At 39.6% G+C, this 23,587-nt stretch overlaps 2 protein-coding genes across 4 annotated transcripts in view; one reads left to right on the forward strand and one right to left on the reverse strand.

Moving 5' to 3' along the window:
- NFKB1 (nuclear factor kappa B subunit 1) overlaps positions 1 to 12,154 on the forward strand; it is a 75,239-nt gene extending 63,085 nt beyond the window's left edge. For both annotated transcript variants that reach the window (XM_060779159.2, XM_060779160.2), the window contains exons 17-24: positions 983 to 1,184; positions 2,608 to 2,777; positions 3,348 to 3,450; positions 5,966 to 6,090; positions 6,307 to 6,370; positions 7,166 to 7,338; positions 9,147 to 9,327; positions 11,448 to 12,154. In XM_060779159.2, the coding sequence (XP_060635142.2) occupies positions 983 to 1,184; positions 2,608 to 2,777; positions 3,348 to 3,450; positions 5,966 to 6,090; positions 6,307 to 6,370; positions 7,166 to 7,338; positions 9,147 to 9,327; positions 11,448 to 11,635 (1,206 nt within the window). In that variant the 3' untranslated portion in view covers positions 11,636 to 12,154. The remainder of the gene's footprint in view (positions 1 to 982; positions 1,185 to 2,607; positions 2,778 to 3,347; positions 3,451 to 5,965; positions 6,091 to 6,306; positions 6,371 to 7,165; positions 7,339 to 9,146; positions 9,328 to 11,447) is intronic.
- MANBA (mannosidase beta) overlaps positions 12,095 to 23,587 on the reverse strand; it is a 66,947-nt gene continuing 55,454 nt past the window's right edge. For both annotated transcript variants that reach the window (XM_060779161.2, XM_067468617.1), the window contains exons 14-17: positions 20,587 to 20,731; positions 17,927 to 18,069; positions 16,223 to 16,480; positions 12,095 to 14,810 (exon numbers count right to left, since the gene is read on the reverse strand). In XM_060779161.2, coding sequence (XP_060635144.2) covers positions 14,586 to 14,810; positions 16,223 to 16,480; positions 17,927 to 18,069; positions 20,587 to 20,731 — 771 coding nt within the window. In that variant the 3' untranslated portion in view covers positions 12,095 to 14,585. The remainder of the gene's footprint in view (positions 14,811 to 16,222; positions 16,481 to 17,926; positions 18,070 to 20,586; positions 20,732 to 23,587) is intronic.

Consider the following 23,587-nt stretch of genomic DNA (forward strand, 5'->3'; position numbering starts at 1 on the left):
CACAGTGCTCTCTGGATGTAGGTGAACTACAACTCAAAAACTCAAGGTCAATGCCCACCAAATCCTTCCATGGTTTTCTGTTTGTCATGGGAGTTCTGTGTGCCAAGTTTGGTTCAATTCCATCGCTGGTGGAGTTCAGAATCCTTTTTGATTGTAGGTTAAATATAAAACCCAGCAACTAAAACTCGCAAATGACAAAATGAATCTCTCCCCCCCCCCCCCCCAACCCCACTTGTATTCAAATTTGGGCGTGTAGGGTATTTATGCCAAATTTGGTCCAGTGAATGAAAATACATCCTGCATATCAGATATTTTACATTACGATTCATAACAGTAGCAAAATCACAGTTATGAAGTAGCAATGAAAATAATGTTATGGTTGGGGGTCACCACAACAGGAGGAGCTGTATTAAGGGGTTGCGGCATTAGGAAGGTTGAGAAGCACTGCTCTAGAAGCTAATGACACCTCAGGAGATATTTCTGAGATGGGAGGAGCCCAAGAATAGTGGGCTTGGTCAGGAAATGCATGGGGCAAATCTAGATAAGCAGCAAGTCCTACACTTCTGTTGCTTTCAGGTGCAATAAAGAATCCTGTGCTGGTGGCAGCATTGGGAGTTCAACTGCCAATGAATTTGGCTTCTGAACATAGACTTAATTGGGCGGCATCAGTCATTCTGTACTTTACTTCAGGCAAAAAAATATCTTGGACTCTTCTTAACAGAGAGGCCCAATTAGAAAACTGAAAGAGGCTTCAAAGTCTCCATTTTTCTGAAGCTGATACTCACAGTGATCTTCACAATATTGCTCTGTACTTATTTCAAGATTTGGGTGCCTCTTTAGCATCAGTTGAAAACTATTTTGCCCAATTAGTATCTTATTAGTACATCGCTTAGTAGAATATATTTTAAACAAAAGGTTTTGTGTGAATTGTGTTTCTGGCTATCGCTGCCTTTTTGGTCATGTCCCCTTTTCTTTTCCACAGACCCCTTTACACTTGGCTGTGATCACAAAGCAGGCCGGAGTGGTGAGAGACCTGCTGGGCACCGGGGCGGATGTGAGCCTCTTGGATCGCCATGGCAACTCTGTCTTGCACCTGGCTGTCAATCAAGGGGATGAGAAGGTGCTAAACATCCTGCTGAGCCACAAAGAGGCCTCTCAGATGAAAGACCTTCCCAATGGGGAAGGTAAGCAAACAGGCCTTTCAGAATACCTCTCAAATTATTTATTATCCAGAAAAAAGGCAGTGTTCAGTATTTTGAAATAGCAGTATTTCAAAATAGTATTTTGCCAAAGCTATTTCGAATTTCTTTAATATATATATTCCTGAGTAAGACCCATTACTGTTAATTAGAGATATTTACACCACAGATATTTTAGACATAAAGGTAAAGGTAACGGTTTTCCCCTGACCTTAAGTCCAGTCATGTCCAACTCTGGGGATGATGCTCATCTCCATTTCTAAGCCAAAAAGCTTAGACACCTCCAAGGTCATGTGTCTGGCATGACTGCATGGAGCACTGTTACCTTCCAGCCGGAGTGGTAACTATTGATTTACTCACACTTGCATGTTTTTGAACTGCTAGGTTAGCAGAAGCTGGGACTGACAGTGGGAGCTAACACCACTCCCCGGATTTGAACCCGCAACCTTTCAGTTAGCAAGTTCAACATCTCAGCAGTTTAACTCACTACACCACCGAGGGCTCCTATTTAGATATACTTTATACATATTTTGGAGGAGGCAAAACATGGTGGCTACTAGAGCCCTGTTTATTGGAGCATATATTTGAGAGAGGAGTTGAATTCTAAAATGGTTGCCACCATAATTGTGTTTTAAAACCCTATACAGGCAGTCCCCAAATTATAAACAAGATAGGTTCTGTAGGTTTAGTCTTAAGTTGAATTTGTTTGTAAGTTGAAATAGGTACATTTTTAAATATAACTGCAACTGTGGTGTGTGTGTGTGTGTGTGTGTAAAAGCTTTGGCTAGCATAGGGAAGGGTTAACACCCTTGTGGTGTTTGCTTTGTTGGCTGTGCCCTGCACTTTCTGTTCCTGTGATAATTCAATTTTGAAATATTTGGCTTGTTGTGCAAACAAGGATTGGTGAAAAGGCTTCAGTGGAGACACTTTTTCTCATTGTATCTCATCTAGAAGTGAATTTCCCTTCCTAGGGGTAAATTCCTTTCACTTCCTGATGTCTCACACCCCCTGGTGGCGCAAGGGGTTAAACCCTTGTGCCAGCAAGACTGCTGACCAAAAGGTTGGCGGTTCAAATCCGGGGTATGGGGTGAGCTCCCATCTGTCAGCTCCAGTTTCTCATGTTTGGGACATGAGAGAAGCCTCCCATAGGATGGTAAAACATCCAGGCGTCCTCTGGGCAATGTCCTTGCAGATTGCCAACTCTCTCATACCAAAAGCGACTTGCAGTTATTCAAGTTGCTCCTGACACAAAAAAAGACCCCATTCTTAACTATGTCTCATTTGTAAGTCAGATGTTTGTAACTCGGAGACTGCCTGTACTTTTACCTTCTTCTTTCCAAGATATATGTGTGTGTGTGTGTGTGTGTGTGTGTGTTTTTATAATGCTGTTGTGCTTCTTGTACTGCAGGCCTGGCAGCCATCCACTTAGCTGTGATGGCAAACAGTGTGTCTTGCCTTAGACGACTCTTTGCCGCCAGCGTGGATGTCAATGCCCAGGAACAGAAGTCTGGGAAAACTGCCTTGCATCTGGCTGTCGAGCAAGGAAGCATCTCTTTAGCAGGTTGCCTTCTGCTTGAGGTGAGCTCCATCTTTTCTCTTTATGTTTGTTTTCTCCATGACAGATAGAAATCTTCACTTGGTTCTTATTATTTTGTAACAGATGACAAGTTTTTCATTGACTAGTTTTCTCAGGGTGTCAAGCCACCCTTTGGAGACACGGACAGGGAAATGTGGAAGTATTCATTACCTTCCCTACTCTTTTCATTGCCATCCTCCCACTTAGGTCAAGGTTGAAGGCTCCTTCTTCACACCCTGCAATAATGTCCCTGTTGCTTTTCTTGTGATCCTGCCACTTTTGAGTAATGCGGGAACAAATTACATCTGCCTCTTTTTGCAAGAGGTTGAGACAGTGTCTATGTAATGTATTATTATGTAACTTTCTTTAGACATTTTTTACATTCTTTAAACATAGGTTTGGCAAACTGTCAGCGGCAGATAGAATAAGTTCAAGACAGGCAATTAAAATTGCAATGTTGCATAGAAGAAATTCGGAGTTCAGTTGTTTTTAGAGAGGACTCTATAGAGGTCTGATTTAAATGGAATTTTCTATACCTATTTTTTTTTGTTTTTTTAAAAATAAATAAATAGGGGGAGGCATTTGTTGACAGCACGACATACGATGGGACCACTCCGCTCCACATAGCAGCTGGAAGGGGGTCTACAAAATTAACAGCTCTTCTCAAAGCAGCAGGTAAGGAATGACTGAATTAATTGTTTATTGTACCCGCCATAGTCCATGACATCACATAATATACAACCTTTAAAATTACAAAACAATAAGTACAGTAAGCACTTTCCAATATAAATATGAATAACTTATTCCATATACTGGCTCTTGAAAATTATAGCAGTGACATGATAACAATAACAAATGTCTGATCCCAAACTATCTCAATTTCCATTTTTAGCCTCCGCTGTGGACTAGAGTAATTTAGCTCGGATTTTTTGGGCTGCAGCTGGAAATGTGGCAACCTTTAATGTTATATTTTTGGAATGATCTGCTAACAGGTCACAGATAACTCCTCAGACCCACAAATACAAAGTCGTTGGGCATGATGGATCCCTCTATATCTTTCTTCTAGCCAGCCTGATGGCATTGTTTGAAAGCTCAGGGCTGTAAATGCTTTTCTAAGGGCTGCAGACGTTAAGTCTTGAATATATTGTTGACAATATTGGTCATTCTTAAATAGAGGATACCAAGTGGTGAATTGTATCCATCTCAAATATTTGTCTCTTATCGCCTTCTTGTTCAACTGTATTAAGGTTGTTGTTGACCCATCAAAATACTGGTGGAGGATGTGTGGTTGCCACAGAGTGTCACTGTGGCTCAATGTTGTTTTTTAAAAAATGCAATTCTATTTGTATCTATTTCTGAGTTTTAAAAGAGTTCTTTCTTAACAAAAAAAAGTTCTTTACAACGTAGCAGGTTCTGTATGTGATTATTGAGAAGCAGTCACTGGTCTTTATTCTGGCAGATCACTGGGCCTGTGGCACATGAATTATCATGGTTGCTGCTCTGGAGAATCCTTTTACCTTCTGCAGTGTAAGGAGCCGCATTGGTGCAATAGGTTAAATCCTTGTGCTGGCTGAACTGCTGACCTGAAGGTTGATGGCTCAAATCCATCAGACAGAAGCTGGACTGGGAAGCTGGACTGACAGCTCCAGTCTGTCAGTCCAGCTTCCCATGCGGGGGACATGAAAGAAGCCTCCCACAGGATGGTAACAAATCTGGGCATCCCTGGACAGTGTTTCTACAGACAGCCAATTCTCTCACACCAGAAGTGGCTTGCAGTTTCTCAAGTCGCTTCTGACACGATAAAAAAGAAATCTGCAATGTATCTTAAAATAGGTTCTTGTGGGTTTTTCGGGCTATAGAGCCATGTTCTAGAGGCATTTCTCCTGACGTTTAGCCTGCATCTATGGCAAGCATCCTCAGAGGTGTGAGGTCCTCACACCTCTGAGGATGCTTGCCATAGATGCAGGCGAAACGTCAGGAGAAATGCCTCTAGAACATGGCTCTATAGCCCGAAAAACCCACAAGAACCTAGTGATTCCAGCCATGAAAGCCTTCGACAATATATCTTAAAATAGGATAGTGTCCTATAATTTAAGATTACTATTACCATGTATGAATTTTAACCTACATTTTATTGATGTGGTCTTATTGATGTGGTGTTATATGTATTTTAATAAGTTTGTATTTTATTGTTCTGTTGTACCCTGCTTCGAAGTGCAGGGAGGTGCAGGGAATAAATTATTATTATTATTGTTGTTGTTGTTGTTGTTGTTATTATTATTATTATTATTATTATTATTATTATTATTATTATATCTTAAAGACTGGACTTTTTATAAAGATACAAGCTGTTCTTCCCCAAATGTAAAATAGCAAAAGCACTTGTGAAATCCATTAGGAAATATGCAGTTTTCTAGAAAGTGTTGTCCAATATATTTTTGTGTGTCAGAAGTGACTTGAGAAACTGCAAGTTTCTTCTCACGTGAGAGATTTGGTCGTCTGCAAGAACATTGCTTCTCTCATGTCCCCACATGCAAATCTGGAACTGACAGATGGAAGCTCATCCTGTCTCGCAGATTCAGCTGACTTTCAGCCAGCACAAGGATTTAACCCAGTGGTTCCCAATCTGGGGACTACCAGTGATCTGCAAGAACTAAAATATGGTCTGCGGCCTCACTGTTGCTACATTTCAACAAGAGTGACTGGTCTCATGAAACCTTCTTATGGTGCTGAGGCTTATTAAATATGGTTTTCTGTGGACAAGCAGATGGCAACTACTGGATGACATATGTTCTGTATCAGAAACTAGAGCTGATGTGGTCTATCCAATGCACTTTTCTGAATCAGCACCCCAAATAACCAAACCAAATTGAAAGTTGACCACAACTGATTTGTAACCCTTTTGGTACTAATGTTGTAGAGTGGTCCCTGGTCAAAGTGGTCCCTGGTCAAAAAAAGGTTGGGAACCACTAGTTTAACCCATTGCACCACCACAGCTCCTTGTTGCCCAATGAGAGAGAGTGAGGTTTTTTTTTAATGGTAAGAGATCAAACTAAACCTAAGCCTAACTAGTGGAATCTTGCTTTGAGGCTTCCACTGGAACTGTCCCTGTGTTAAGATTAGAAGAGTGAACTTGTAGAATCAATATGTGATCTTTCTTTTTCAATATCTTTTGTATATTTTTGTAAAGGCGCAGATCCCCACATTGAGAACTTTGAACCACTGTTTGAACAAGATGATGTGAAAGACAACGAAAGGGAAGATGAAGGGATTGTACCTGGAACAACACCTTTGGACATGGCAACTAGCTGGGAGGCAAGTGATGGTTGCTGATATTGCATTCAAAAGTAATAAACATATCATTTTAGGACTGATTTGAGCATAGTAGTAGTGTTGAACAATGGCTTAGACTTACAACAAAATCAGGCAGTTAAGCTATTTAAATAGTAGAACTGAATTTGAATCCATGAAGAATTGGATAAAGTTGACTATTCTGATTTGTTGTTAGTTAATGTTTCTCCTTCCCAACAGGTATATGACATCTTAAATGGCAAAACTTCTAAGACAAAGGTGGCTTCTGATGACCTATTGACAGGTAGGAGAACATTTTTAAGAGGCAAATTATTTCCCTTGGTTCCTTATACAGCAACTAGTTGGTTTGTTGTTACTTTGCATTTAGTGGGTTGCTGTGAGTTTTGCAGGCTGTATGGCCGTGTTCCTGAAGCATTCTCTCCTGACGTTTCACCCACTTCTATGGCAGGCATTCTCAGTGGTTGTGACGTCTGTTGGAAACTAGGCAAGTGAGGTTTATATATCTATGGAATGTCCAGGGTGGGAGAATCATCCAGGCTTTGAAGCTGCAAGGCCATTAAATGCTAACCTTGGTGGCCTTTGGAACATTCACACTTGCCTCAAGCAGACAAGAGTTCTTTCTCCCACCCTGGACATTCCACAGATACATAAACTCTACTTACCTAGTTTCCAACAGACTTCACAACCTCTGGGAATGCCTACCATATATGTGGGTGAAACTTCAGGAGAGAATGCTTCTGGAACAAGGCCATATAGCCCAGAAAACTCACAGCAACCCAGTGATTCTGGCCATGAAAGCCTTCAACAATAAATTGAACATTTTTACACTTTCTTTTACTGTAAAAGGGCTTTGGGATGACTGATATACAGACTTTGATCGAATCTATATAGGAGTAATAAGAATGCTGTGCTCTTCTACTTAAATAAGTGTATTCCTCCATTTGGAGTGAAAGGGGGGGAAAGGTGAAATAATTTATAGGAGAAATGCCAAGTGTATAACTATGAATATAAGTATCAAATAAAAAATAGCAGTGGCAACCAAGGAGTTTTATTTTTCTTCCCTTTTTTTCTCCCACAGGAAACATGAAAGAGCTGAGTGATGATGTTAAATCGCAGCTTTACAACTTACTTGAAGTACCTGATCTGAACAAGAATTGGTCCATGTTAGCACAAAAGCTGGGCCTAGGGATACTGAACAATGCCTTCCGGCTGAGTCCTTCTCCTTCAAAAACTCTCCTGGATAATTATGAGGTAATACATCTTGACCAGGTGAAGTCTTACTATTTTATTGTATTGCTTTTATCTTGTGAGTTGAACCTTGAGATGGATACAAAATAAACTATTGAAACAGTTTAAACCAGGCATGGCCAAACTTTGCCCCTACAGGTGTTTTGGACTTCAACTCCCACAATTCCTAACAGCTACCACCTTGGAGGGCCAAAGTTTGCTCATGGTTTAAATAAACGTGTGTGGTTTAAATAAATGTGTGTGTGTGGGGGGGGGGGGGGTTGCTGTAATTTGCTAAGTATTGCCAGACGTCTCTCCTATGACCAGTTAAAGATGTAGTACTTTCCACTCAGCCTCAGTGTGGCTGTCTCTTTCCTTTCATATAGATGCATATTTATAAGAATAAATGTGGGTGAATCAGTCGCATTTTTGGGTATATATATATATATATATATATATATATATATTACTTATGCAGTTTTTATATAGCAGTTCCCAGGTTACAAACACAATATGGTAGATTCTGAGTGTTTCTTCTTAAGTTGCATGTGTATATAAATCAGAATAGGTGCATTTTTCAATGTTAATTCCAGGCTATCTATCTATCTATTCTAAGTTCTGAAGGTTTGTTCTTAAGTTGAATTTGTATGTAAGTCAGAATAGGTACATTTTTCAGTGTAACTTCTCTGTATGTATGTATGTATGTATGTTTTGGATAACAGAAGAGTCCACCTCACTTTGTCTCTGTAACAATTAGATGGCCAAAATTTGGCTTATCATGGAAACAAAAAATGGTGTCAAGGCTTCAGTGGAGACACCTTTTCCCCATGATAACTCTCACATAATTTAATTTCCCTTCCTCTCACTTCCTGTTGTCTTGCCTCAATTTATAACTAGGAGTCATATGTGAATTGGATGTTTATAACTCAGGGACTGCCTATATGCAAACTTACATATATACCACATATACTCGAGTATAAGCTGGGTTTTTCAGGCATTTTTAAGGCCGAAAAAGCCCCCCTCGGCTTATAATTGAGTTAATGCTATTTATTATTTTATTCTGTTGTTGTTGTTTTTTTTCTATTTTATTATTATTATTATTACTTTTACTTTATTCTACTTTATTATTTTATTACATTTATTATTTGACTCTATTATTACATGTATTATTTTACTCTATTATTATTACATGTATTATTTTACTCTATTTATTGTTATTATTACACTTATTATTTTATTCCATTATTCCTGTTATTATTACATTTTCATTATTTTACTGTATTATTATTTTTATTACATTTATTACTTTACTCTCTATTATTATTGGAAGGATATGTAAGCACATTTTCATTGAAGGTTAGAATAATGGTTTAATCAGAGTTGGACAGTATTATCTTAAATTACAGTGTTATGTAAATATTCAAAAACATTTGATGTACTGATGCCTCAATTAATCTAATTTTATTTGTATCTGTTTTAATTTTCAAATGTACCAGTAGCTTGCTGCATTTCCCACCCTCAGCTTATACTCAAGTCAATATGATTTCCCAGTTTGTTTGTTTGTTTGTTTTGGGGGGGGGGGGGATTAGATGCCTTGGCTTATATTCAGGTCGGCTTATACTCGAGTATATATAGTATATACACACATACACACTTGCTGATAGTTAAGAGGTGTTTATTTGCTACTCTTTGGTATGACAATTACAAAGAAATGTGCTGTTTTCTGTCACCACATGTGCTAAGGAATGGTCAACCTCTATAAAAATAGATGCTCCCCTTTATTATGAAGACTGCTTCAAGGGCCTTACCTTCATCTCTACTTCTCCGTGTAGGTTTCTGGTGGAACAGTAAAAGAGCTTGTTGATGCTTTGAGAGAAATGGATTATCCAGAGGCCATTGAAGTAATTCAGAAATCCTTGCCTGTTTCATTGAGCCATTCCAACCAAGAGGATGCAAAAGATGCCAGACCTTCCCTGAGTGAATCACCTTCCTCTCCCTTGACATCTCAATCAGGTTGTTTCCTTTTGGCAGAATGATAAGGGGGTTTAGGGTGTTTGATGTAGATGTGAAAGACCCAGATGCAAATCCCTTGCTTTGCAGCAGATCCCACTGGGAACACCTGGCTTACCCTAACATACTGTTCTGAACTTCTTGAGGAAAGGGCAGGATTAAAGTATCCATAAAATTATGATACTAGAAAAATACCTAAATTGGGACATTCTGTTCTCTCAGCCCTTACGATTACAAAGTATATTATTCCTCAGTACTTAAAAGATATTAAAAGTATGAAAGAAGCTGATACCTGCAATGTTATTGTGGGGCAAGTTGGAAGAAGCATTTATGACAGGACCCAAGGGGTCTCTCCTGCCAGCTGTTCTTGACCCAATTCACATCGTTTCCCAGTGCCCCCATCTGCAGTACCTTGAAAATCTTTCAAATGGGGCAGTGAGAGACTAAAAAGTTGGAGGGGGGCGGGTGATGGTGTCTCCAAATTTAACAAAAATGTAGTTATGTCTGATAATGTAGGATCTTGGCCAACTTTTTTTTATTTGTAGTTAAACTGTATTTCTAAGAGCACTAATTAGGATGTAAATTTTATTGGAACACAGTGAGATTCGCTTCTGAACAAAGATGCTAAGGATTTATGTTACTATACAGGATGGAGCATAAAAATTTCCCACATTTTGAAGAAAGATAAATAATGAATGAAGCTATCTAGAAATTTTGTATATATATTTCTGAAAAGTACCTAACAGTTTTGTTTTAATGGGGTTTTAAAATCATATCAGACAAAATCATTTTGTAAGGATGCAGTATTAAATCAGCATGCAGAATCATCCTCAACTCTGACTGGAATTCTTATGAGCCTTATGAGCCTTGGCTGTTGCTGAATGGATGCTCTTATGCTTCCACATTTTCTGGAGTTCTAGGTTCTAGGTCTGCCAGAGAATTTCTTTTCATTGTGGATCCAGTTGCCCAAAGAGTAGAAATTCATAAAAAATAATTTCCCGATCGGGTACCGATATATTTTGACCAAGTGTAAAGTGTGTACCAAACACTCTTCGTGTCATTATCACAGAACAGTTGTTCTCATAATATGCTTAAACAACAAAGCTCCGATGTTCCAACTCATTATGGGTACCGAACATGGCAAAGCTTAAGCTACCTAACATGGCCCACACAGTGCTCTCTATTACTATTATTATTATTATTATTATTATTTTCTTATATCCTGCCTCCATCTCCCCAAAGGGACTCGAGATGGCTTCCATGGGGACCAAGCCCCATATAAACCAAGGTTGCAGAGTAATTAAAAGCAAATAGCAATAAAATGTATTAATTAAACAATAAAACCAATAAAATGTAAGACATCATAAAACACGAACCAAACATCTAAACAACCAGTAGCTGAGAGAAGTGGGCATGTGCAGATTTGAGACTAATTAGGGCACAGCAAGGGCTTGTGCAACCCGAACTGTAAAGCCAGGGCTGAGAATAAAGTGCTGGAGATCCAACCAGAAAATTAGGGCTAGGCAGACGTAATCAGTTATTCAAAGGTGCATTGCAGCATCAAAGTCTTCAAGTCTTTTTTGGAAGGTGGTCAGAGTGGGGGCTAATCTTAATCTCCCTGGGGAGAGATTGCCAGAGCTGAGGGGCCACAACCGAGAAGCCCCCCTCTCTCATCCCCCTATATTATTATGATTTACTGCATTTCTATGCCACCTTTTTTAGCCCAAAGGCAACCTTAGAGCCCATGCCAGTTCACAGAGGGAGATATGGCCACGAAGATAAGCAGGACCCTAGAAATATGGGAGATCTTTATGCCCCACCCTATAACACATAACCTAAGTCCACCCTCCCCATAACCTAAGTCCATAGTCTCAGGAACCAAGGAGAATTCTTGAGATTATATGGATATGACTTGTATTCCCCATGAGGCCACCCTGAGTCCCTTCAGGGAGAAAAGGTGGGTTATAAATGAAGCATTATTATCATATTTCCTAAATTTCCACTGTTCTCAGGCAGAGGTATATCGTCTGTGGTCAAGAGTTTGTGAAGTTTACTTAAAGAGCAGGATGCTTTTTTTTTTTACAAATATTGAAATAATGTCTAATTCCTCCCCATCCTCCCAGGTGACCTCTCTCATCTCAGGCTTCAGGACACAGAAAGCATCTGTGACAGTGGTGTAGAGATCTCCCTCCGCAAACTGAGCTTTACATGTTCGGATTCTTTCACCAGCAAGTCACCAGTAACACTTAAGAAACTGGCCACAGGATATGGACCGGATAATGTGCTGCAAAGCAAAATTGAAGCCACCTAAGACTATGACAAGTTCTTGGTAAAGAACAGGAGTTAATGATCCAAACAAAGTGTGCACTAGAAGAAAGAGCTCTTTGAAGAGCACATCCACAGGACCATTATTCAGTCATCATGAGTTGGATCCCAATAAAGAGGGAAGATTCAAGAATGGATCAAATGAACTTTGCCCTTAAGATAAAGATCTTGCGAAAAAGCAATCAACTACTTTCATGATATTCAGTGAGAGTTTAGAAGGGACACTGACTGTGGGGCAAAGCTGTGAAGCATCATAACCAAATCAACAACAGTGATCAGGAAAAATACTTCAGCCAAAAATAATAATAATGTATATTTCAGTAACTGTATTTAAAACCGGTGTCTGTAAAGTAATTCAGGCTTCAGAGTGTGTCCTCATACAGTTTCACCACATTTGCACTGTAAATATTTCAGTTTTGATATATTGCTCTGGAGGAAAAAAAAGTGCCTTTTCAATGCTTGCTTTTTTATTTTACTTTTATAATAAAATACAAAATGGAGATGATTTCCAGTGTTTCTTTTTTCTTTTCTGAAACATACATGACATCAAAACTTTCCAATAATTGCTCCCATTAAAATGTAACAAATACCGTTCTAAAGACAAAAGTAAACCAACGACACTATGAGGTATTTCCCCTTTGCCAGGACACCTGAGAAAAACAAAAGGACAAGCTACATTCTTGCATAATTTTTTTCAGATCACAACCAAAAATGATAGATGTTAGTTGCAGTATTGCTTTTCTAAAAGGATATTATTTGAAATAATGAGAAACAAACCTATTTCTATTTGTGAGTCAGTGTCCAACTAGGCTAAGCATTTAGCACATTTTGGCTGAGGTGCTCCAAATAGTGGAAGACACCTGTTTGTCACAACACATGATTATCCTCATCAAGAGGCCCTCCATTTAGCATGCATGTTGTGTTTGGTCATTTAATAGACATTCATCATTGGCTGGCATCCTGTTCATTAACAGCAATGTTGTATGCCTGACATATTACATTTTTACTAATTCACTTTTAGAGTTGTTGCGCCATCCCAAAAATAAAGTGTCCCCCAAAACCTGCCTTTTCAGCCATGCAGCCCTGCCCCTCCCCAAAAAAGAAAATTTTAAGGTGCTAGAGAGCAGAGTGCTGATGGATTACGTAATCATTGGAGGATGTAGCTACTGAAACATGGCTACATCATCATAGCTCTGTCTCCTGATGCAAGGTCTCAGATACAGGGCTTACATTCGCAAGTGTTGCAGCTATGGCAGATGTCTTGGGGGGGGGGGGAACATTTTAGAAAAAAGGAAAGGGGTTAATCTTTCTAAGGATACAGATTCCATTGGACAGCTACCTTGGCCTTCAGCTAGGCACAGTTTTAAATTGGCAAAGAAACCACAGGCAGGATTGTACACATTTTTGGGACCTTAAGGCATTGTTTATAAGGGGAAAGAGATGGAAGTGGGCCAGTAAGAGGAGATACTCCCAATGTCATATTTCCCTCTCTTTCCCCAGTCTTTCAACATCTATCTTCTAAACCAATTGTTCCCAACCTGTGGTCCATGGACCACAAGAGGTCCACAAGAACTAAAATATGGTCCCGGGCCTCACCGTTAATACACTGTTGCAACAAGAGCGATTGGTCTCGTGAGACCCTCTTATGGTGCCGAGGCAATGGAGATGCTTACAGGCGAGAGGGTGACTACCCACGAAAGGCACAACAACAAGCCTCCTGACTCCTGTTTCTCCTCCTCCTCCATCCCCCTGAGCGGAGCCGTTCCATGTGGTGCCTAGAAGCGGAAGCACCTTGGTGTTACTGTTTTTAGGCCTGTTCCTGGGGTTATTTGGGGTGCTGATTCAGAAAATTGCATTGGATAGACCACATCAGCTCTAGATTATTAAATATGGTTTTCTGTGGCCAAGCAGGTGGCAACTACTGAATGGCACATGTTATTTATCAACAACTACAGCTGATGTGGTCTATCCAATGCAATTTTCTGAATCAGTACCCCAAATAAACAAATCGAATCAAAAGTTGACCAAAAACTAATTCATAATCCTTTTGGTACTAATGTTGGAGAGTGCTCCCTGGTCAAAGTGGCCCCTGGTCAAAAAAATGTTGGGAACCACTGTTCTAAACAATGTTTTAAGGTGCCAGATGTAGAAGCTAACTTGACTCTGATTTGAAAGCTTTTCTTTTAATAGTTTTATTGACTTATTTAAAAGCAACACACTCTTTTTTATAACTATCACCACTTGAATGCTGAGCACTTTCTTGTCCTCTTTTGATACATAGACACCAGGCTCAATCTATAAAGTATTACTTGTACCTGGAGTTCTGTAACCCTTATAGAACTTTTCTGTATTACAAATTTCACTACTCCACACAGGCAGAAGGGGCGGTGTTCCAAATATAAGGCAGGTCTCTTAATTAAATCTACATCCACGGTTGAAATTCCCAGATGCAGCCAAACTGTGCCTCCCTCTATGGACTTTTGAAAATGCAGTAAGGTTGGGGAGCTCAAAAAGTAAGCGGGGAGAGCTGCTCCCCTTTTGCTGCCCTGTAATTTGGACACTGCCTGTGTGTGCATTAATTCAAACTCCTGGTTTGTTTCAGCAGCAGTATAGCCATCAAAAATATGCATTTGGTTCTGGCGTGTTGAAAAATGGAAACAATAGATCCCCAAAGCACACAATATGCTTCATTTCACTGTTCTCATAAAGCTCTCTTAGCATACGTGTTCATCTGATGCGAAAACAGACTCACTTTAAAGATGTATAGATCTATTCCTGGCTTCGGCTCACTGAAGAGAGGGATCCCACGTGGGCAAGGTGCTGTCTTAAGAACAATGTTTAATGGTCCTGTTTCATGCATCTATTGATGCTGAATTAGATTCCTGCAAAAGCTTCCTGTTTCTAATGGTCTTCCTTTCTGCTGCTGCAAAGGTTCCTCAGGAAATCTCTGTCAGTGATGTTAAGCTGAGTGACTTTTCCAGCTCCTTGGCACTAATGGTCTCCCAGGGATAAAACAATATGACTTTTTGCTTCTCTGTGAGAAGGAAACCGTTGTCGCTGAATCGCCCTCGGATGTTCCCGGCATCCAACCAAACAAAGGGAGCAATAGCTGTTGCCTCGAGGAGAAGATGGAAGTGATCGCCTTCTTGGGAAATGGAAACCTGAAAGGGGACAAAATCGTCATTGAATGTATTGCCATTTCTGCTACTTATGCATAATTGTTATGGAATTTATTATGTATAATATGTATTTTATTATGTATTCATTCTTATAAAAGGGATCGATCAGTATACTACAGTCATTAGTATCTGCTAGGGCAAGAATGGGCAAAGTTCAACCCTCTAGGTGTTTTGGACTCCAACTCCCACAATTCCTAACAGCCTCAGGCCCTTTCCTTAATTAAAATTAATACATATTAAAATGTAAAAATTACATTCAATATTAAAATCACACCACCTAAAAATCATAGTCTGAGGCCATTCCATAGTCATTGCACATATTCCAATTATAATATATTGTTGAACTGCTTCTCCGATGGCCTGGTTCCAGAGGCAGATTTTTACTCTATAGCAGTGGTTCTTAACCTGTGGGTCCCCAGGTGTTTTGGCCTTCAACTCCCAGAAATCCTAACAGTTGGTAAACTAGCTGGGATTTCTGGGAGCTGTAGGCCAAAACACTGGGGACCCACAGGTTGAGAACCACTGTTCTAAAGGCTAGGAGGGAGGGGGCTGATCTAATGTCCAAGAAAACTTCAGGTCTCTTGTAAAATGGGCCTCTGTTCCAACTTCTGCACCAGTTACGCCTGTACCTTGGGAAGTCAGACTAGGCTACAGTGGTCCACACTCTCATTACATCCCATATAGATTACTGCAACATGCTCTACATGGGGTTGCCTTTGAAGACTGTTTGCAAGCTCCAATTGGTCCAGTGGGCGGCAGGCAGATTGCTCACTGGAGCAGTGTACAGGGAGCATACAACCCCCCTGTTATGTCAGCTCCACTGGCTGCCACTTTGCTACCGAGAAAAATTCAAAGTGCTGGCTTTAGCCTACAAAGTCCTAAACAATCTGGCCCAGTTTACCTGTTCAAGCATATTTCCCCCTATGAACCACCTCCAAAATTAAGATCTTCTGGGGAGACTATGCTCTCGGTCCCACCTTGTTCGCAAGTGCGACTGGTGGGGACAAGAAACAGGGCCTTCTCAATGGTGGCCCCACAGCTGCGTAACTCCCTGCCTAGTGACTTTAGATCAGCCCACTCCCTCCTAGCCTTTAAAAGGAGAGTAAAAACCTGCCTCTGGGAACAGGCCTTCAGAGAAGCATTGCAACAATATGTTATAATTGGAATATGTGAGACAACTTTTCAAATAATATACAATGTATACAATTACTTCTACTAATAAGGACAAGAGGCAAGAACCTTTAGCTAGAGAGCTGACAAAAGGGAATTTCCCTAAGGAACAAAAAAAATGGATTTACAAAGGAAAAGCAAAATCACAGCTAATTTTTATGACCAGTACCAATCCTGAGTATTTCACACTAATTAGAGAAGAAGAAAAACACACTGCTGCTTACATGAAGCTGTGGACTCTTTAATCCCACTGCATCCTTCGGGGAGGACAAAAAGTAGTGATTTCTTGGACTGCAGAGCTGGTCTCGGCCCTCAAGGGAAAAGGTGACAACGCAGCTTTTCCTGGTACAATTTCCACATCTTTTCAGAAGCTCATTGACTGGCTCTTTATAGATGGGCCCAGCACTCCTGGCCTTAACAACCACGCCTTCTTTAGCCAAGGTACATATGGGCTCCATCCCACTCCAATCATACAAAATGACCTGTTGGGCACATTAAGGGATCAAGGCAGCAAAACAGATTATGAACGCCTGCTTTCTAGTAATGAAACTCATACACTCAACGATATTAACACATGTTTACTTTTTTTCCTATTAAAATCAGTGGCTTTTCAAACACACTAAACCTCAGCAGGATCACGGCCACTGTTCTTAAAATTCACCAGACGCATTATAAAACCTCCCATATGAGACTATAGGTATCTAAGACAAGGGGGACCATTTGTTTAATATTACTGTTGGCTTAGGATGAATGGTGGAGGAAAGATCTCAGCCAAGATTCTGCTGCAAAAAATGGAAGCTGGCTTCTGATCTCTTTTGTTCCTGGATTTTGATTTTCAATCAAACATTTTTTGGTCTTCTTTCACTTTTTCAACGAGGGAGGCTTTAGTGGTATTAGCTTGGTAGTGGCAAGAAAGATTGGGCCACTGCCATTCTTCCTTGCCAGGGAAGAAAGGGAGGAAAATGGCAGCCAGGGATTCTGTTGCCATGATACAAGTTTTTCAAAGGATTAAAAAAAAAAAGCAGCAGGGATGACTGTACAGGAGGCAAGAAGCTTCCATACACTCACCTCCCAGCTAAATCAATAGTGGCCGGTAGCCATGTGTGCAGTATTTGTTTCTTGTTTCATTTGTTGTTACGTTCCTTTTGTTTCATTCATTTTGTACAAAATGGTAACATCCCCTACTGTATGGAAATAGGCCCGAAACCTTACAGTCTATTCGGCCTTATTTTTTTTTCTCTTCTGCAGATTGAGAAGAAAACATCTCAGAATCAGTGGTATCTCAAGTCCTGCCTTTAACCTCAGTCAGATCTCTTCTACAGATCGAGAAGAAAACGTCTCAGAATCAGTGGTGTCTCAAGCCCTGCCTTTAGCCCAAGGGCTCCTCTTTGGATCGAGAGAAAAGAAAAGAGGGAATGTTTTAAAGATTTTATTTATAGGAAGTAAATAAAACCCTAAAAATTGGGGAATAGCCTAAATGTTATAAAACCCAATGGGTTAAGGGTCGCCTGAGGGCTGAGAAAAGCGGTATATAAATAAAGTAAGTAAATAAATAAACGTGCCCCCCATGTGATGTGATTTTCACCCCTCTAGTCCTAAAATTGAGAGGAAGGGGAGCCTGGGAAGGCCACCCATGTTGGCCAATGGTCCAAACATTTTTGTTCTTTTGGACCCTAATGAAAAAGCTCATTCAGAAAGGCTCTGGTTTTCAGGAGAGGCGCTTGAAAACGAAAACAAGGCCTTACGAACAAAACAAACCAAAACGGATAGCGATTCCCAGGACTAGTGGCCAGTGGATGAAGGAATGGAATTCCAAAAAAATAGGTGAAGAGCCATATCCTCTCAGTTCATTCCACAAGTCAGCCCAACTGGACAACTAACTTACTTTGCTGCCCTTTCCAAATTCATTCCAACCACGAGGCACTTACTCTGAGGGTCATCTTGTGATCCGAGTGAAGATCCGAGACACCATATATGTAGAGGACTTCTTCATCTTCCTGTGCCACAGGCAATAAAGGGGCGAAGAAATGCTGGGCAAAATAATGGAGCATTTTCCACTTGCCGCCATATTCTGAGGTTTACAAAAGGGAAAAATGTTAACCTAGCTTGCCTTATTTCTTTTCCAGAGTCAAAGGAATATCAAGACATGATTTAACACAGACATGAGAAAATTTCGGCCCTCCAGGTGTTTTGGACTCTAACTCCCACAATTCCTTAAAGTTTAAACAAGGCAACATTTGTACCAGTGTGTTTTTTCTATTACCACTGACATTCCATGCCAATATTACGAATTCTTTCCCCAGAACTCCAGATGGGGAAAAGGAACATCAGAAGCAAGTTCAGAAAGAAAATTCAGCCTGGAGGGCTGAATTTTGCCCATGCCTGCTTTAACATTATTGTAGCAAAAAGAGCCGATTGCAGGAATTGGTCCCAATCCGGACTTCTCAACCTTTCCAAACAGCCATACCAGTTCTGTACAGCACTCTTGTTAGGTGGTGTCCTAGTTTTTGTACACCCCCCCTCCCCTCACACTTTCCCCTAAGAAATGACTCTCCTAAGGCTTTGTTACTACTGGGAGTAAGAACTTTAACCTTGAATACGCTAGAGGTTTTGTTCCCCAGCATTTTCCTTCACTCCTGCTCATCATTTAAAAACACTCCACAGAAACGTCTTTTAAATCGTATTTGGCTCTTGGGATAAAAGAGAGGTCACACTTTTGCCTTATCGAGGTGGTATCACATACTCTCTATATATAAGGTGTTGTAGGTGTATGTTAAGAGGTCTCGCAATGGATAGGATGAAATGAACTACACGGAAACATCTGTATATACAGTAGAGTCTCACTTATCCAGCCTTCACTTATCCAACGTTCTGTATTATCCAACGCAGTCTGCCTCCTGCCTGGGTCCACAGCTGTTTCAATACATTGTGATGTTTTGGTGCTAAATTTGTAAATATAGTAATTACTTCATAACATTACCGTATATAGAACTGCTTTTTCTGTCGATTTGTTGTAAAACATGATGTTTCAGTGCTTAATTTGTAAAATAATAATGTAATTTGATGTTTAATAGGCTTTTCTTTAATCCCTCCTTATTATCCAATATTTTCGCTTATCCAACGTTCTGCTGGCCCGTTTATGTTGGATATACACGACTCTACTGTACACTCAACTGATGTTATAATTTCTCTCGAAGGCAGATGGCAGGATTGCTGAAACTGAAGCTGTGAAAGTACTATAATTCAAGCCATGGTGTTTCAGAAGAAGAGATAGTGCATTGGAACAGCGATAAAGAAATCAGGTTCCTGGTTTTTAAGAAAACCATGAAGCTCTTCTCACTAAAGAACAGCGTTACAGCATCCATCTTACTCCACTGTGGGACCAGCATTAAATTATTCCAACCACACATGAAGGCATTACTTCCTTCTGTCCATAACATAATCATCTGCCCAAGAGTAATTATTATCTCTAATAGCTGCTGGTTTCAGTTCAGTAAATGATGTGAGAGATAGGTGTGATGTGAGCAAAAGAATAATCTCTTACAGTATAATGAGCAATCTAAATAAGTTATAAGGAGCCCCCAGTGGCGCAGTGGGTTAAACTGCTGAGCTGCTGACCGAAAGATTGGTGGTTTGAATTCCGGGGAGCAGGATGAGCTCCTGCTGTTAGGCCTAGCTTCTGCCAACCTAGCAGTTCAAAAACACGCAAATGTGAGTAGATCAATAGATACCGCTACAGCGGGAAGATAACGGCACTGCATGGAGTCATGCTGGCCACATGACCTCGGAGGTGTCTACTGACAATGCGACTCTTTGACTTAGAAATCAAGATGAGCATCAATCCCGAATCAGACACAACTAGACTTAATGTCTGGGGAAAATCTTTACTTTTACTAAATCAGTTATTATGTGACATTATGTGTAGAGGGGGCGGTTTTTATAAAAACCTGACTGCCATGTGCAGTTCTTCCCTCAAAATAAATGATGAACAGTGACTACAAGTCACTGATTCAAAAGCTGCTGCCTAAAACATCAGTGTGAATTAGAAAGCAAACAGTGAGAGGGAACAGGCAGCAAGTCCACCAGATTAGATAAAACTCCCAGCCATTTGGCTTCTTTCCCCCTAAATCTGTTCTCTGTGCTAGCAATCCTGTTGGGCCATAATGCATCTTGCAACAACTGGTGCCTGCATTTGCTTATTTTACAGTTTCCTTGTTCTTCTCCCTTCCTTTTTACTTTTTATATTATTTTTCTGTTAGATTCAAAACCAAAACTGTGACCGTGGAAGCAAGACTTGAGTATGTTGGCACAAAGGGGGCACATGTGAGGCAGCGCCTCTTTATCAAGCAGGGAATACCAAGCCATGAAGCCAGGTTGGCCTCTTCTGTGTTATTCCCTTCCTGGCAGAGGAAGACATTTTGGTGGATTTTTGTTGTGAAGATAAAATAACAGAAGGTTACATTAAGATAGTTGAAAGGAAGACAGGATACGCATAAAATAAAAATAAATGCACATGCACAGACATTGAGAAAGCATGTGTTTCAAGGAAGACCAATTACTGATGATGTATTTACATGAGATGACATACCCAGAGAAGACCAGGAAGGGCCTTGCCAGATATCATTGAGTTGCCAATACAGCGCACCCATGGTCCGTCCCTCACCATTGACAATTTCACTTTGACTACGACGATAGAACTCTGTTTGGGATTTTATGCACTGTGCCTGCATAATCTTAATTCCAAAACCAACCAATTGTTGTGGGCAGGAGAAAAGAGAGAAAGAGAAATTCATTAGTATAGATTTACTTCCAGAATTGTAAAAATCATGAAGAATAAGTATCCAACCGCTCTGTATGAACAACCGATCTCATAACAAAACTCTTTTTGAAGTGTACCACTTCAGTTTTGTAAACAAAAAGTTGTCTTATTTGAAAGCTTCCCAGAATAGTATGACAGGAAAGAAGATAATTTACCGTATATACTCGAGTATAAGACAAGTTTTTCAGACCTTTTTTTAGGCTGAAAAAGCTCCCTTTGGTTTATACTCGAGTCAAGGTTATTTATTATTTTACTCTGTTACTATTATTATTTTTATTATGTTTATTATTTTACTCTAATTATTATTATTATTATTATTATTATTATTATTATTATATTTGCATTATTTTACTGTTATTACTTTATTACATTATTATTTTACTCTATTATTATTATATTTACATTATTTTACTCTATTATTACATTTATTATTTTGCCGTATTTATTATGACATTATTTTACTCTATTTATTGCTATTATTACATTTACATTATTTTACTCTATTATTATTTATTACATTTATTTTTTTACTCTATTTATTATTACTACATTGATTATTTTATTCTATTATTGTTGTTATTACATTTACATTATTTTACTGTATTATTCTTTTACTCTGTTATTACTGTTATTATTACATTTACATTAATTTCCTTATTATTTTTATTACATTTATTATTTTACTCTATTATTATTGGAAGGATACATAAGCACATTTGCATTGAAGAAGGTTGGAAAATTGGTTTAATTAGAGTTGGACAGTCTTATCCTAAATTACAGTTTTATGTAAATATTCAAAAACATTTAACCTACAGATGCCTCAATTAATGTAATGTTATTGCTATCTATTTTTATTTTGAAATTTACCAGTGGCTGCTGCATTTCCCACCATCGGCCTATACTCAAGTCAATACGTTTTCCCAGTTTTTGTGGTAAAATTAGATGCCTCAGCTTAAATTCAGATCAGTTTATACTCGAGTATACATGGTACTTGCTTTTTCTCACTAATCTTACACCATGAGAATTCAAGATAAAAAACCCAAACTATCCTAAAAACCCATAGTACCAGCAAGCCAAAGATTAGTATAAAAACAGAGTACAACCAATCATAATATGTACAACAAGAGCAATTGGTAAAGCCTTGAGGAAAAGAGATGTAATCTCACTTGGTCTCTAAGAGATAGAAGCCTGCCTTCCAAGTGAGTATTTCTAGGGAAAGCATTTTATAATCCAACTGCCACCCGAGGGAAGGCTGCTTCAAACTCAGGCTAGAAACTTCCTTGCAAACCTCAAGTCTGCTATGCTCTGATGGATTGATTTGCTTCCAGTTTATAAATGTATACATGGCTACAAGACATGATTTCATCTAAAACATCTTAGCGTATTTATAGCAAATGGAAATGGTTATAGTTATCAACACTACATCTCTGAATCTCTTTTTCCCTCTCACAGACACATACATGAGAGAGCCTTGCAGTGTGAATTGGGACAATGCCATTCAATGCTACTCAAGGTGGTCAATTGCAACGTTCACACTTGCCTCAAGCAGACAAGAGTTCTTTCTCCCACCCTGGACATTCCACACATATATATACAGTATGTGTGTGTGTGTGTGTACACACACACAGAGAGTATATAGTATATAGTGTGTATGTGTGTGTGTGTGTGTGTGTGTGTATATATATATATATATATATATATATATATATATATATATACATACACACACATACATACATGCATGCATACATACACACACACATTTGTACTCCGCCCTGCTCAACCACTGGGGGGTGAGGGGCTCAGGGCAACTTACATCCGGCACAATTCAACGCCATTACATATAAATAATACATACAGTAATACATATAAAACACAGTAAATTGATTACAAAATTAGTTTAAATAAAATGTACAATGATAAGCAATACAATAATACTGGCTATCTAGCCTTGTCTAAAAATGGGTCCAGTGAACGCAACACAATCGGAAACCTATCCATAGTCCATTTTCCATTACATTATTGTCATTGTCAGTTATCAGCAATCTACCCGAAGGACTGGTCCCATAACCACATTTTTAATTTTCTGCTGAAGGCGAGGAAAGATGTCGCTGCCCTGATTTCACTGAGGAGGGAGTTCCACAAGCGGGGGGCCACCATGGAGAAGGCCCTGCCCCTTGTCCCTGCCAAGTGTATTTGCGCCAAAGGCGGGGCTGAGAGCAGGGCCTCCACAGAAGATCTTAAATTTTGAGGTGGAACGTCGAAACAGGTAAGCTGGGCCGGAGCCGTATAAATCTCACTTGCCTAGTTTCCAACTGACCTCACCACCTCTGAGGATGCCTGCCATAGATGTGGGTGAAATATAAAGAGAGAATGCTTCTGGAACATGGCTATACTGCCCAGAAAACTCACAGCAGCCCAGTGATTCCGGCCATGAAACCCTTCAACAACACAATGAAATAACAGTTTATGCCTGCATTTTGGAAACTACACTCTGTAGCAGACTGAGGAACTTCCCACCCTCCTTCAGGCCCCAATCTAGTCCTCTGGGCTTCTCCAGGCACCTACCTTATGATGCTGTGAAAGTGGAGAATGTTTTTCCACTTCTTTTTCCCTTTTCTAGTCTAGAAGGTTAAAATACCTCTCTAAAGACTTCGTGATTGGTTGTTATAGCTTCAAGTTAAAATATACTGGGATTTTTGGCCTGATCCACCACTGGACTGCAGCTCCACAAGAATTTCTTTGCAATTTTATTTGACCCTCAAGCTTA

Source organism: Anolis sagrei, chromosome 5 (assembly GCF_037176765.1).
Source record: "Anolis sagrei isolate rAnoSag1 chromosome 5, rAnoSag1.mat, whole genome shotgun sequence".
Taxonomy (NCBI): Eukaryota; Metazoa; Chordata; class Lepidosauria; order Squamata; family Dactyloidae; genus Anolis; species Anolis sagrei.